General features: G+C 44.4%; 1 protein-coding gene across 1 annotated transcript in view; it reads left to right on the top strand.

The window, feature by feature from the left end:
• The window catches only part of thbs3a (thrombospondin 3a), a gene marked incomplete at both ends in the record, with an annotated part of 139,692 nt that extends 123,244 nt beyond the window's left edge, over positions 1–16,448 (top strand). The window contains 2 exons of the mRNA XM_080753884.1: positions 7,893–8,032; positions 16,387–16,448. Of these exons, the coding sequence (XP_080610010.1) occupies positions 7,893–8,032; positions 16,387–16,448 (202 nt within the window). The remainder of the gene's footprint in view (positions 1–7,892; positions 8,033–16,386) is intronic.
• Between the last annotated feature and the right edge of the window lie 561 nt (positions 16,449–17,009).

Raw genomic sequence — 17,009 nt, 5'->3', positions numbered from 1 at the left:
TGAAAAAATGATATCAATCATTGCTATGGTTAACAATTTATAGTATGGGATATAAAGAAGAAAAACAATGTCTAATATGGTACACCTAATATCTACAAAAAGAATGGTTTATTATTATTATTATATAATCATTAGTATTGCTCATTTTAATTATTATTATTAAGGAACTCTAGACATTTCAGTTGGAACTGTTACCCCCGCGACCCGATGCCGGATAAGCGGTTGAAGATGGATGGATGGGTTATTTTTTTATGTAGAGTAGGCTACCTTATTTACCATTTATTGTGTAGCAATAAAACACTGGCTTATAGTTTAATTATTGGAAACTAAAGAGCCTAAATGCAACAATAGGCTTCATTCATTCAGGATGGAAAATACATTTTGGGGAGAAGTGGAACTTAAAAGTCAGTTTAGCATGAGGGGGAGAGGATTACTAGATATCTGGCTGGGCTACAGATAATTCATTCAGTTGTCACACGCTGCAAAACACAGGCCTGTGCTGATTGCCTATGTCAAATCACGGTCAAATCAAGGTCAACGAGCCTCGCTATATGTTACACAGCCTAGGATAACTGTCAAATATGTGCAGTGTTGAAGACGGGGAAATCCTGTTTTTCCGACGTAGCGATAAGGCGAAGTGTACTAACAGGAGCAAATGTACTAACGGGGTCTCCTACCGTACTGATAGGGCGACATGCAAATTTCCATTCAGGCTTTTCTGCCGTGCCGATAAGAAGAAATGCAAATTTCCAGGCTTTTCTGGTGAATGTACGACACGTACGTTTCATTTCACGTTAGCTTTGTTAGCCGATCAATTGAACAAAAGGCATAAACATGGACATGGTTGACATGGAGTCACGACACGGCATAGCGGACCGGGCGGGTCTGGACGGCGGCGGGACGCAGATCCCGGAGGCCCTGGAGCGTTCTCGAGAGTCCGGGGACTCTAGTCGCCTGCACGCCGGGGACGGGGAGGAGTTGAGCGGCTGCAGCACTCTAAAAACTGCTGGGTCAAAATCAACTCAACTTGGGTAATTTCTATCCAACTCACGGGTCAAATAGGGACCGATGCCTAGTTTGGTTATTTTAACGCAAGACATTTGGTTATGAATGTTGACCCGTAATTTGGGTCAAATAAACAACCAAATTATTTGTTTAAAATGACCCAAGATTGTAGTCAATATAACCCAAGTTTTGGGTTGAGTGGGCTAAATGAATACAACCTACATATGCATGGTCTGGAGAATGACAATGCCAATATTATCTGACATTACATAAAATCAGAAATGTTTCAGGGTTTCTTCTCAGATGATTTGTTCAAAGTTTAGTAATATCAACATAAAAGTGCATAATTAAATATATATGCAACAATGTTGTCTAGCGCATTGTAACGGGGACAGACTCCCGCGTGTTACCGGCTGATACCGACAATAAGCCACTCCCGACCTACTTGTTGTTGTTGATAATACTATAATCAGAATAGTTTAGAGAAGATAAACAAAATAATCTCAAAATTACAATGAGTTCTTCTCTTTCAGACCAGCTGGGGGAGGGAGCTCAACCCTAAGCTAGCAGTCAAGCACTTACGATTAGGGTTTAGGCTCAAATACTGACAAATCAAATTCAGTCATATGTCAGCTTGCCGAGACAGACACATGGATATGCAACCCATTCTCACCCCCTCTGCTTCACCCTCCCGACGCATTCCCAACTCGTTTTCTGCTTCACCCGTGCGACGCTTTGGGAACACTTACTGCGTCTACGGTCGGACGCGAACGGAGAGTTTCAGGACGAGAACGGAGAGTCTTATTACGCATGCGCCGACATGTGTTTCCTGGAATATTTTACGATGACGGCCGTCACGGGGAATCGAACCCCGGTCTCTGGATTGGCATCACCATGCTCTACCGACTGAGCTAACCAGACGACTGGCAAATTCCCTTTTTTTTGTGCTTTTATCTTTGACAACGTGGATGATAACGTAGTCCCTTCTTTGAGCCGTATTCGGACGCGGAAGCAGTCCCCTGGTCAAAATTTACTATTCTGTCCATAACGGCACATAATTCGGTAACGCCGCTGAGTCGGCTCATGCGCCGTTCACACCGTTCGCCGCGGCGACTCAGTCGCTACCACTCCCTCGGCGGCGTCTCTCGGGGTTCATCGGCGCCTGAGACGGCACGGCTCCGTCGTTTATAGTGGCGTGAGCGGTAGCGACGGGTGGCAGGTAAACCAGTAAGCCCTTCAAAGCGGTATCGAATCCCGCTTCGGGAACTACTTTTTTTTTCTTTCTTCTTAGACCACCCAATGCGTCCAACCCGTGAAACAGTAGGCAATCCCAAAGCGTCTATCGTCCGACGCAGTACAGTACTTCACAACGTGTCGGTTGTATGACGCTTTAGGGGTGAGAATGTGTTGGGATATGACATATTTAGCATTTTTAGCTCCCAACAGCTTAGAAAATGTCTCTGGAAACCTAGACAAATGCTTTTCCCAGCATGCTTTGCAAACAGGTTTATGGTGCCTGTCCCCTGATTGGCCCAAAGCTAGACCACTGACCCAAGTATATGGGTTACCACTAACCCAAAAAAACGGGTCACCCCCAGATAAATATTACCTAACTCGAACAACCCTGGAATTGGGTCAAAATAATATCCCAATAACTCAAGGAAGGGTTGTGGCTCTGAGAAATGACCCAGAAATATGACCTAACACAAATGACCCATGATTTGGGTCAAGAAATTACCCTTGAGTTTTTAGTGTGAGGGAGAAGGAGGTGACGGTGGATATTGGGTAGACGTACTTGTGTCAGCGTGTTAGTACATTTCGCCTTATCGGTACTACCAGAAACCCTGTTAGTACACTTGTATTTGGCCTTATCGCTACGTCGCCTTAACGCTACGTCGGCAAAACGGGACGTGCCCCTGAAGACGCATGATCACGCATCCATCACGACCATTTCTCTGGATCTAATGCCATGCAGTTGGGAGCCTAAAATTGTGGACTTTAATGTGTTGCTGTTGTCCTCTCCAATTAAAATTATTTTATAGTATGTAAAAGTGAAATAATGATTGCTTAGTCTTATAGCTGAGGTTGTCCTGAAAAGAATGATACCAAACATTGGTATGTGAACACTTTTTTAATGTGTTTTATTTAGGAAAAAGCAGGGGCATGCAAATACGGCCCATTTAGCCATAGACCAAGGAGGGTTAAGTAATAAATGTAATATGCTGGCTACAGTTTCCTACAGAACATATCAAGTTCATTAATGTACTTTGTGTGCTGTTGTAGATGTGTTTTGGCTGTTAGTTGGATCATTGAAATTAGTCGCCAGTCGCGAGTGTACACATTGCACCAAATGGACCTTTACAGGTCTGTAACTCTGAGTGTACAAATGGAACCAAATGGACCCTTACAGGTCTGTAACTCTGAGAGTGTACAAAAGGCACCAAATGGACCCTTACAGGTCTGTAACTCTGAGAGTGTACAAAATGAATCAAATTGGACCCTTAGAGGTCTGTAACTCTGAGAGTGCATCGGGTCCATTTGGTTCTGTCTGTACACTCTCAGAGTTCAAGTAAAGTGAACGAGGCTATAGAGATCTGTGATCAACAGCAGCTGTGTGGATGGGATGATCACATCCCTGAAAGGAAGGTGACAAAAACAACAAAGTCAAAAGAAAGCCGCTCGGTGGCAGTTGGGGCGACTGGGTGTTTTTTTTTTTTCTCCCTCCTAAACTTCTTTGTGACTTCTACAGAGGGACCAAAGACCCCCTGGTTCCCCCTATTGTCCCTGTTGCCATGCCAACGGAAATCCCTGGCCAAGAATTCACCTCCCGCTTCTGGCCCGTTCACACATGCAGATCCACAGGAAAGAGCTGTGGGGGGGTGGGGAGGGCTGGGGGGGTGGGGGCCTGGGGGGTGGGGAGAGAGTTAGAGAGAGAGAGATGGGGGGGAGGGGGGGGAGACAGTGAGAGACACACACAGAGAGAGAGAGCGAGAGAGAGAGAGAGAGAGAGAGAGAGAGAGGAAGACAGAGAGAGACACACGGAGAGAGAGAGAGAGAGAGAGGGGGGGGGGGGGGGGGTGACAGTAATATGAATTCAAGTGCTTCTGTGATTTTATCATAACAATATTAGAAACAAAATAAATCTCTTTCAGTTAAAGCTGCTCAAGTTTGACCACTGAGCAGGGGATGTTTTTAGTCTCGACAGGTCAAAGTGTGTGTCAGATTCTGTGTTTAGGTGAGACGCGACGCGCGCGCACACACACACACACACACACACACACACACACACACACACACACACACACACACACACACACACTTACTCACACACACTATCACTTAGGGCATTCACCAAATATTCGAAAATCAAAGTCACTATTCAACGTTGTTCACCGAAGTCGAATATTCGCTTATATTATATTTTATTGTTTTCTCTTAAAAATATATATATAGTTTATAAAGCTTGGCTAGATAGGAAGTCATAAGAATGAGTTGTCAATGCCCCTGGTGGATGAATTTGTTAATGCTCTATACCAGGGGTTCTCAAAACTTTTTAGGCCGTGACCCCCAAAATAAACATATTTGAACTGGGGACCCCCACCCTGACAAGCACTTGGAATTGTAGGTATTAAATTTAATGCGACTTGTTTCCGCAAAAAAAGATTGTGAAAATAGCAGATCTACATGCTTGTAGAGCATGTAGATCGGCTATGTTCAAAATGTTCGCCTCTTGCTTACTTAATATTTGGCCAGTTTGGCCAGTCTTGTCGAATATTCAACTATTCAAATACTTTGAGGTTGAATAATTCGAATACTAAAAATCACTATTCGTGAATGCCCTACTATCACTAATGAGTCTATCGTTGGCGCTGCGCCGCGTTGTGAGCTTATAGATCGACTATTTTCAGCATGCAACCAAATGTAAAATCTGGTCTTGATGCATTCTACGTTAGCCTAGCGAGCCATCCCTTCATATGCGTTCACTCATTCATTCCTTCCCCAGTATGAGGTCTGGACTTCGGCCTATTGGCAGCTTGAAAAGTGGGCGGGAGTACTTGCCTTGACAGACAGACTCCTCTAACCAATCAGCGTAGCAAAACGTCTGTCATCAAAGTGCAGCCAGTCGGAAGAACGGCAAACAAACACGTATTTTCAGCCGATGAACTCTGCTAGCCCATACTCCTGTTCCTTTTTAATTGTTGTAATTGATTCCAACTCTGAAATAACTTCACTTATTGCTTGTTTTATCTTTTCAGTGTTAACTTTTACACTTGTTGCATCGAGGGCAGCCATTGTTGTTTTAAAAATGTTGCAGCATGCATCTACGTCACCATCTACACACGGACCAATCAGGGGAAGCTTTTCACTTGTTGTGCGGACAGCAGCTGAAACGCAGTCACTGATTGGCCCCGATCAGAAAATGATCGGGGACAACGTCTCATACTCGCTGCCTATCTGCTGAAGTCCAGACCTCATACTGTGGAAGGAATGAGTGAGTGAACGCAGTATGTGGAATGGCCCGCCAGGCTAATTCTACGTATGCTTATTGTGAGTAGGGCTGGGACGATGCGCGATATTATCGTTTATCGTGATAAAAAACATCTCCACGATAATCGTATCGTGGAGATTGAATTCATCATGATATCGTCCTCCGTCATGCACTGGGATCAATTCACCTTTTATTTGCCGAGCTGCATATCCGGTACCACTTAAACCCTCTATAATTGGTAAAAGGAACTTATAATATACGTACTTGATACAGTTTTTTTTTCACTCTCTATCAAATGTCTTTGCCAAAAAATAGCCGATCTACAAGCTCACAACGCGTCGCGTTTGTAGATCGGCATTTTTTTTGGCAAATGTTCCACCCCAAGATAATGGATTTTGATTATCGCGATAATATCATAAATCGTGATTTCTTTAGTCACATTAATTGTGATATGACATTTTCATATCGTCCCATCCCTAATTGTGAGTCCGTCTGGACTAAGAGGGTCTGCCACATGCCCACATTGTAAACTGCTGCGTGGCACTCAGAGCTATAGACGCTTTAATGTCACTCGCTAAAACGGCATGGCTGGTGTTCTGAAAGGGACACTTTACCTTCTGTCTTTAAAAAGCACCACCTGCTTTCAAAGCCTTTCTCTACATCGTGTCCCAATCGCCTCTCTTTTTGGGGAGGGGGGAGCGGGTTTCTTTCTCTGGAGAGAAAGGGTCTGGTGGAAGGTGGGGCGGAGAGAGAGAGAGAGAGAGAGAGAGAGAGAGAGAGAGAGAGAGAGAGAGAGAGAGAGAGAGAGGTGGAGGGGTATTCACCGGACCTCACCCTGACAGTTGCTTTGTGGTGGAGCAGCCATGGTGGAGGGAGGGAGGGAGGGTGAGAGAGGAAGAGGAGTGAGATAATGGGGGAGAGGAGGAGAAGAGGGTGTGTGTGTGGGGGGGAGAGAGAGAGAGAGTGAGAGAGAGAGAGACAGACAGACAGACAGACAGACAGACAGACAGACAGACAGAGGCAGAGAGAACACAGACTGAGTGACCACACTGACCACTCTGGCCATAGTTAAAGGGAAGCCTGCCGAGCAAAGAGTGTGTGGTCACTGTACCACAGCTGAGGTAGAGAATGTCGACGCACTTTCTGTTCAAATGTTACAAATATGACACCATGAGAGCAGAATACTTTAAGAAATCTGAACTGTCAATTCACCCTTTGTTAGCCTTCTGGTTGGTCCCTGACTGACCAACCAGGAGGCTCTATCTGCCTTGTCCCGCCCTGGTTTCGCCTTTTTTATGTTGAATTTGATACATTTTGGAGAAATAAAAACGTTTAAAAACATGCTGAGTCACTATACTGCCACTGAGCAGCTCCGTTTCACTGAAACCAAGTTTGAAATTAGAATTAGAACACAAAAAATAACAATACGAAGCAACTGAATTCAAATGTTAGTGGATGGAGTGTCCCACCGAGTGTCCCACTAGGACACATAAACCAATGGGTGTGAAGAGGGGCGGGACAGCGGGCGGGACTTGACAAAGGGTGAATTCCAACTTTACAGTACTAGATGACAATGACAGAAAGAGAGAGAGAGAGAGAGAGAGAGAGAGAGAGAGAGAGAGGGTGTGGTGACCACTGAAACACCATAGAAATGCTGTTAGTTGAGTGTTGAGTAAAAAAAAAAAAAAAAAAAAAAGTTCCTAAATAATTGAGGTAGTGCGTCGGACAATGGAGGAAGACTTTAAGACACATGCAAGTCTAGTCTCTCCTACGCTGTCTCCCTCTCAGCTGTCCTACTGTCTGTCTCTCCTACGCTGTCTCCCTCTCAGCTGTCCTACTGTCTGTCTCTCCTACGCTGTCTCCCTCTCAGCTGTCCTACTGTCTGTCTCTCCTACGCTGTCTCCCTCTCAGCTGTCCTACTGTCTGTCTCTCCTACGCTGTCTCCCTCTCAGCTGTCCTACCGTCTGTCTCTCCTACGCTGTCTCCCTCTCAGCTGTCCTACTGTCTGTCTCTCCTACGCTGTCTCCCTCTCAGCTGTCCTACTGTCTGTCTCTCCTACGCTGTCTCCCTCTCAGCTGTCCTACCGTCTGTCTCTCCTACGCTGTCTCCCTCTCAGCTGTCCTACTGTCTGTCTCATCATCTAACGATAATTACGAAGGGAGTATACAGCCTGCTCTGCCTTTAAATTTTTTTGTTTTCTCATAAACTTGCCATGGTGTGTGTGTGTGTGTGTGTGTGTGTGTGTGTGTGTGTGTGTGTGTGTGTGTGTGTGTGTGTGTGTGTGTGTGTGTGTGTGTGTGTGTGTGTGTGTGTGTGTGTGTGTGTGTGTGTGTGTGTGTGTGTGTGTGTGTGTGCGTGCGTGCGTGCGTGCGTGCGTGCGTGCGTGCGTGTGTTCCAGGGTGAAGCTCTACGAGGGGACAGAGATGGTGGCTGACTCAGGTGTGGTGATTGACAGCAGCATGAGGGGAGGCAGGCTGGGGGTCTTCTGCTTCTCCCAGGAGAACATCATCTGGTCCAACCTGCGCTACCGCTGCAACGGTACACACACACACGCGCGCGCACACACACGAACGCACACGCACGCACGCATGCACGCACACACGAACGCACACGCACGCACGCACACACACACACACACACACACACACACACACACACACACACACACACACACACACACACACACACACACACACACACACACACACACACACACACACACACACACACACACACACACACGAACGCACGCACACACGCACGCGTCAGTGGCGTCAGTTCAGCAAAAGCTAAGGTATGGCAACATGTTGCCATACCTTAGCAAAAGGTTCAATGAAAAGTACATTTTATTATTTTCCCATGTAGCCAAGCTATGGCAGCTGCCATAGCTTGCCATACCCAATTGACGCCTCTGCCATTTTTTATTTTATTTTTTTAAATAGAAGCAGAAATAGCTTACAAGCTTACAACGTGTCATTTCGTGGCATATTATAATCTTGCATCAGCTATTTCAGCTTTTTCACATAATATACAATTATTAAATGTCAATATTTTCTTTGTATATTTAAGTTACGTCATATCTGCCCGGTGCCATTTTTGATTATGAAGCTTAAAGCTATACTGTGTAAGTTGCTCAACTAGTGGTCAGTAGCTCTATAGCAAACCTCGGTCGCGTCCGCGTCTTTTGGACGTTTTTCGCCGCGGACACCCCCGCGTCTGCCTCCACCTCGCCGAGATCTATCTTTAGAGGGGTCCCTGGTTCCTGTGCGTTCAGGCATTCCGGAGAAACAGACTCCTTCACCCATGCTTCACCGTTCACCCGAGTATAGAGAAACACGGGAGACTACAAATATGGCCGCCCTAGCGACCCCACTTCAAGATGCGCTGTGATTGGCCGGCAGTGTATAACCCTCGCTGTGATTGGCCGGTAGTGTATGATGACGTCATTTTGCCGCGAAATTCTCCCCCCCTCACGGCTCATAGAAAACATATAAAGAGAAGGCTTTTGAAGCTGAAAATAACGGAGTGGGTGTTCTAAAACTTTAGCGATTTAACAGTTAGGACAATTTTAAGATTTGTTTTATAAAAAAAGTGACATGGTATAACTTTAAAGAGGCGGTGCCATAGTTTTGTACTTTTTTCTGTTTTGCATGTGTCTATGGAGTTACTCTAATTAACCACCAGGTGGGTTATAATGAGCACATTTGTGCATGTTTGGTTTCTTCCTGAAAGCTGAAAGCTTCTGGGTCAAAAGGCCTGATCGAAAAACACTGATTTAATGACATCATGAAATCATCCCCTCCACCTTTTACCATACACCCGACACTGTGGGTGTGGGAAACTACAGCTGGGTCACCACCCACCTGACAACCATATACTTAATGAACTGGTGGGTGTGGCTGCATTAACACTTTCTGTACACAAAACATCTTCCTCCTAGTATAGTCATAATACCTGATCATCATGTTTTTTTGGGGAAAAAATCATGGCACCCCATCTTTAAAATGCATACAGAAATATTGACAGGGGTGCACATAACTGGTACGCAAGTGCGCATGGGCCGTCAAAATAAATATTGCGTCCCGGATCAAACAACGTGAAGCGCTTTTGCGTACTGCCGCCGGTAGCTTTATTTAAGTATTTATTTAGCATCAGACACTAGCTCTGGTGTCACTTACTGCACGTTAACACGTACGTCCTGTAAGTAGACCTAAAAATAAAAGTAGTGTGTTGACAAATCATTACAATCATATAAGCGTCTCTTATTTTGAAATCCGATTTTAGAGGAAGTCAGTCCTAACCCAGCTGCCATGACACTTATGTTGTTATGCTGTTCGAAACTCTAGTGTAACTAAGTAAACACGGACCCACGTGGATTAAAAACAATATATTAGCCACAGTTCATATTTACGATAGGCTTTTTAAACCATGCTGTGACTCAGGGCCGGATGTAAGCTCTAGTAGTAGGTGGGGCGAGAGGAAATGCCAGGGGGGCAACCTTTTTAGGGGGTCATAACGCCAGAAATGCATAAAAACCTATGCATTTTGGCACACTTATACCAATGACACACCACACCATGCTGTGTACAGTACAAGTCACAGAACTTAAGAAATAAAATACACAAAAAAGTAAAAAAAAAAAAGAAAACAATCACACCCGTGTGAACTGAGCGGTGGTTTACCCACCTCATAGATCATGTGTACCGATTTTTGTGACATTTGAAGAAAATATGTAGGAAAAGGAGCAAAAAGTGTGTTTTGGAGAAAATTCAAGATGGCGGAAAATCTATCCTGGCGCAAATGGGCGTGGCCTATATGGGGAGATGCGTCTTGACCCAAGGAATCCAGGGAAAAAAGAATTTTAATTTTCCGATCTACGGTTCAAGAGTTACGGGGCAAAACGTAAAGTGGGCCATTATAGCGCCACCATGAGGCCGAGTGATGTAATTATTTTTCGATTCATTCTTAAAATCATTATGAATCTCCTCTCCGAGGTTTGAAACTGTAGCTCCAATGGTTTACGAGAGAAAAATACTTGAAAGTGATTTCTTGCATTGTCCCATTATAAGTCAATGGGGACAATTAAGCGTCGTTTTTTGCCGATTACGTCGGCATGGTAAGGCGGATCGGAACGAAAGGTAATAGCACACCATTCCCGGCCGAGCCGCACATTTTGATGTATATATTGCGCGAGTGGCGTAAATGGTGCGGCACTAGTTACGCGCCGAAGTTTAGGCTACATACAGACACGGACGGAGACAGACAGACCCACACACACAGCCACGTATAGGAGCGTTGTGACCACCGCTCAAAAAAAACACAAAAAAAACAACAAAAGGTTAAAGAAATGATAAATAATGTGATGACAAAAGACAGACATGTTACTGGTGTGATAGCTATATAAACTGATGTGATTGACAAAGATGAATGCATGCAAATGATACTATAAACTGATAGATATAGATTGATACACTGATATGAGACTAGATGGATGATAGATATGATACTGGATAGATTGAGACACTGAGATGACACTAGATGGATGATAGATATGATACTGGATGGATAGATTGATACACTGATATGACACTAGATAGATAGATAGATAGATAGATAGATAGACAGACAGACAGACAGACAGACAGACAGACAGACAGACAGACAGACAGACATGACACTAGACAGACAATGACATTATATTTCCTCCAAATTTGCGACAAGGAAAACAAAAGCACGCATCTAGCTTCACTGAATATTCCAGCCATGGTCTTCCTCCACGGTACCAGCCCGGGCTGAATGGGCGTGCTGTCTTGCCAAAATGACGTTTTGGAAACACAAGATTAGCGGGCTGTGATGGTGCTGTTGTGCTTAAGCCAGTGCTGTTAGCAGCGGCCACTGCTGCGTCGTGTACGGCGAAGCTTTCAGCTTGTGTTGCCGTGCTTGTGGAACTCAATTGGGGGTTAGGGTTTGGGTCGGGTCGAGGAGCAGCAGCTCTACCTCCTGCTCCCTGTGTGCTGTTGTCGGCGGCCGCTGCTGCGTTGCGAACGGCGACGCTTTCAGCTTGTTGCCGTGCTTGTGGAACTCAATTGGGGGTTAGGGTTTGGGTCGGGTCGAGGAGCAGCTGTACCCCGAGTCGACGACGGCTCGGAGCCTGCCTCTGGACTGACTGGAGCCGTAGCAGCAGTGCTACTCGCGTCGCGAGGTTTAGAAACCAGAAATCGACGCATATTGACCGAAAGAGCCAGAGAAAGAGAACAGAAGTTAAAGTGAAACAAGCTGCAAGCACAACTAAAAAACAAACTGTTCCTTCTCTCGATTAGTTCCTTAATGCGCTGGACAAAACTGAAGTTAGTTGGCAACCAGAAGTGGTGCGTGTACTTGTCTGTCGAGACGAGACTGACTGCTGTTCCCTCCTACGCATTCAACGCATATCGGGGACGGAGCTGCTGGCCTGGCTGGAACATTATTATTTGTTTTACTTCTTTTGAGGTGCAGAGAGGGAGAGAGATGGCATTGGCGATCGGAGTTTTTAAAATGTATATATAATGAAATGGTGTTGGTTTTGGTGGTGCGACAGCTGTAGCATAATATAAAAAAAAAAAAAAAAAAAACGAAATATATATATTTTTATTTTTTCATGCCATCTTGTTTGGTGGGGCAGACAGGGCATTTAGGGGGGCAATGCCCCCCCTTGCCTATGGGGAGATCCGGCCCTGCTGTGACTTAAAAAAGAACACACTTTGGAAATACGGCACGTTAAACTCTTGGAAACTCCGCATCATATGTGAATAGATCATCTCATCTGTCTGTGTCTCTCATACTGGTTTACGTTGCATCACAAGGCTTTCACCTAACGTTGTGGGAGCAGAGCTTGTAGCTCCAATAAAACGCTTGCTGTGTAGTTATCAGGTGCAAACGAGATCAGCCATCGCCAGCGTCTTTTCTCTTTACTAGGCTATTATTTATTTTGTCTTGCACTTGCATGAGCGACTACTGGATGTGCAGCATATCTATTTGATACATGAACATCTGCCGTCATAGTTCTCCATCTATTCATTGCTTTTAAAAATGGCACTGTTGAACAGGATAACTATTTAATGTGCAGCACTGAAAGGCTTGCATTGTAGACCTAGTGTTCTATTTACTTGGTCATGCCAGAGCCCTGGTCATGTTTATAGACCTATTAAAAAAAAAAAAAAAAAAAAAGGTGCACACCAAGCAACATATCCAGGTCCTCCTCTGAGTTCTAGCCCCAAAAAGTTATGTGCACCCCTGAATATTGACACGTTCCAATGTTGAACACCAAACACACAATTAAAGGACAACTTTAGTTTTTACAACAAGGGTTCATATTTTAGATTGTAATTAAATAATATAAATGATGAGTCTTAAAATTATTTCATTTACTTCTTTCTATTGTTTTAGAGATTCTTATTTCAGTGGTTGGGGGCATGCGTACAAGTGGCTAAATATGTCATTTTACACAGAATAAGCCCATTCCCAAGATACAACGCAAACTTTCATGGTTGGATGTGAATTATGGGGGCTAAAGAAACTGCTGGCTTATTGTCTAAAAAGACATATTTAGCCACTTGTACGCATACCCCCATGCGTATGCATGCCCCACATTTTAGCATGGTAAACTCGATAAAACAATAGAACTAAGCAAATGAAAACATTTTAACACTCACTTCTTTTTTCTAATTATAATCTAAAATATGAACCCTTGTTGTAAAAAAACAAAGTTGTCCTTTAAAGTGTTAATCGCAATTATTTGTGTGACAATTAATTTTGAACTAAAATGTGTAATCGTGACAGCCCTGGGCAGATAGTATGCCAAATATCTTAGTATACTTCACTTTGAAAGCGCAAACGTAGCCAACAAGAGAGGTCCGTAACTCTCCAAGGCCCAGTATATCACAGCTCACCAGCTAACATCACAGAGGTGGTCCATTCCTCTCTGGCTCATTAAGACCTAGCATTATTTTATACTTTAGCTATTTTTGTAACTAAAATATTTGCTTCTGGGGGGGGGGGGGGGGGGGGGTCTCTGAAACAACATATTTTCAGATGCGGGTCTGCGGCCAAATTCATGTAACTTTGGGGGTCCTTCACATGACAGTCTTTTTTTTAATTTTTTTTTAATAGCTAAAGCAGTAGTTCTCAAACTTTGAAATGTGAAGGTCTCCCCTTAACTTTGACAGTGTACAAATGGAACCAAATGGACCTGTTAGGGTTCATTTGGTTCCATTTGTGCACTGTCAGAGTTACAGACTTGTAAGGGTCAATTTAGACCCCCATAAAGGAACCTAGAGAGTCCCTGAAATCCACTTTGAGAACCACTGAGCTAAAGCATACAATAATGTGTTCCCGTTTTAATGGGCTAGTGTTAGATATACAGTAGAACAAAATTCCTTTCCACAAAGTCAGTTCATCTGAACTAGAGCCAAAACTCCAGCCCGAGCTTTGGGGGACTGCCCCATAGGTCGTCCAGTTGGGTCGACTGAGGTTAGGGTTAGGTTTAGGCATAGTTTTACTGAGGTTAGGGTTAGGGTTAAGGCTAGGTTTGGGTGGTCGGACCAAAGGGAGTTCATATAGAGCATCGCAGTGGAAGTGGTTTACTGGGGTCACTTAAAAATCGCCCATTCATGTTCCCCATAGACTTTTACAAAAATATTTATAAACAATTATGTTAAGCCTCGAACTAAGCCATCCAGGATGGCAGTGAATCATGACCATACAACCTTTGATCCTATGTGAAAACATATTTTAATATTACATTATTTGATATATTACATTTAATAAATATCCTTTGTTTAGAGATTTTCAAAACTTTCTTTTCATAGAAACAAAGGTCTCGTGTTCATGATTCACTGCCATCATGGATGGCTTTTTTTGAGGCTTAACATAATTGTTATAAATATTTTTGTAAAAGTCTATGGGAAAATGAATGGGAGATTTTTAAGTGATCCCAGTAAACCACTTCGCTGCGATGCTCTATTGATTAACGATAGCATGCCGAACATACTGGAAACCCCTATGCCGGATTTACACTGCAGTCAAATCCATCCTAAATCCGATTTGGTTCTCAGATCTGATCTTTTCACACTGCATTTGCAAGTGACCAGATCGGATCTGTGCGTTCAGACTGATTTTAAAAGCGGCAGGCCAAAGCTGCTCTGTAATGACGTCGGTGCTCCGCGCTCGGGTCGCGCAGCAAGTGACGTTTGGACTGTTTGATGTGACTTGCATGTGACTTGTATATAACTCTATGGGGTGGATGTGGTTACTGCTTTCAGACTGAGACAGATGTCCTGAAATCCGTCCGTTGAATCGGATTTGAAACCACCTCTGGATGTAGTTTTTCAAAATCGGATTTCATGTGACCTGTCTGTATTTAGACTATTTAAAAAAAATCGGATTCCACTTTTGATGTGTGACACAGATCTGATTCAGGCTAGATTTGGGTGGCAGTGTAAATCAGGCCTTAGACATGTAGTGCCACACCCACTTTAAGACATTTACAGGCGTCTTAACGTTCCATGCGTGGAGTGCCAGGGGACCTTAGACGCCCACAGATGTCTTAGCTGGTTGCCATGGTAACCTATAGTCCCCGCACTCTCGCGGCCGGGAGTGAAGGGAGAAACTCAAATTCTCGGTGACTTCCGTTTCCTCACTAACTTGCATTCCTCCTGGCTGTAGTCAAATGGCTATAACTCGGTTTCTTCTCCCATACTGTGTGTTTGAAAAAAAAAACTGTATTTTACCAAAAAACTGGTAAAATACACTATAAAACACGATGGAACTCAAACAATAGCACATTCATAAGCTCGCAGCGCACGACAGACAGTTAACTTGGAAATCGGCAAATTGTAGACAAAGACATTTGGTGTAGACGCAAGTACAGTCCAAAGTATGACGAAAGACACTTTCACGATACATTTTTATGTCACCAATTCATTACTGTACCACCTAAAACAATGGTCACATATTAATTAACAGTTTTACTGCCAGATGTTATTATTTATTTATTGGGTCTGGTGCCAGCAAAAAGCAGCTTTCCTTTGCGATGTTATAGAAAATTATCTATTGGTTCTTTCTAAACGAATTAATTTTATAATGGGTTTTATAATGTGTACTTTGGCCATACTGGGAGCAGAGGGCAGCCTTATGCAAGAATAAACGTGAATCGGGCCGCTCCGGCTGCCATCCATTCAGAGCACAGAATCGCATCAGAGCAACAGATCCAGAGAGAACAGCCAGGAAGTGATTTGGGACTCCATTATTGCTAACGGGCGGTGGATTTTTTGAGAGGGATTTGTTTGTACTGTACACGGCGGCACGACCCCCCATCAGCATACAGTCATCAGACGAGGTAAAAAAAATCACACTCGTGTGAACTGAGCGGTGGTGTGTGTGTGTGTGTGTGTGTGTGTGTGTGTGTGTGTGTGTGTGTGTGTGTGTGTGTGTGTGTGTGTGTGTGTGTGTGTGTGTGTGTGTGTGTGTGTGTGTGTGTGTGTGTGTGTGTGTGTGCAACAGCGCCCCTCCCTTAACATGTGTGGTCAGAAAAGGTTACTGCAGGCTACAGACAGACAGACAGACAGACACGGAGACAGACAGACAGACAGACCCACACACACGGCCACGTATAGGAGCGTTGTGACCACCGCTCAAAAAGAACGAGCCGTATTGGCAACGCGCCGCCATCAAAAATGGGGCTAACGGGAACGTCCGTAGCAGTAAAAGACTTAAGGGCTGCAGCTACACACTCTCACTCCCAAAAAGGTTTTTGGGAGAACCAGTCGTCCTGACGGGCCATTACACAGACAACATGCTCTATACACACACCATATGTGATTGTTTTCTTTCTTGTTTCTTCTTTTTTCTTCCAGACACAGTACCAGAGGACTTCAAAACGCACCGTAAACAAGTTCTGATGCACATAAAAGTCTGAGAGTGGACTGTCCCTGGCATACTTCCCCCATCCTCTCTCTCTCTCTCTCTCTCTCTCACACACACACACACACACACACACACACACACACACACACACACACACACACACACACACCACAAAACATACAGACATACCCACAAAATATCTTAATCGTGTGTTGTGTCGAGTAGACCACCCACTCTCCCTTAACATTTCCTAAACTGTGTGTGTGTGTGTGTGTGTGTGTGTGTGTGTGTGTGTGTGTGTGTGTGTGTGTGCGTGCGTGTGTGTGTGTGTGTGTGTGTGTGTGTGTGTGTGTGTGCGCGCGGCGTGTGCGTGCGTGCGTGCGTGCGTGCGTGCGTGCGTGCGTGCGTGCCTGTGTAATTGAGTGAGTGAGTAAGTGAGACAGTGGGTGTTAGCAAAACAGTTGGTGACTGGATGTGGTTGTGTGCGTGCGTTTCCGTGTGTGGTATGTCAATTCCGGGATTGTATCTTGCAGTATTCAGTTTGGTCAGTGTAGGAGGATCGTGTCTCAAGTTAGGCCTCAATCCGATGCTCCATTCAAGAGCTCACGTTAGT

Source organism: Nannobrachium achirus, assembly GCF_963921795.1.
Source record: "Nannobrachium achirus genome assembly, chromosome: 2".
NCBI classification, from domain to species: domain Eukaryota; kingdom Metazoa; phylum Chordata; class Actinopteri; order Myctophiformes; family Myctophidae; genus Nannobrachium; species Nannobrachium achirus.
This window is presented reverse-complemented; position numbering and strand designations above follow the sequence as displayed.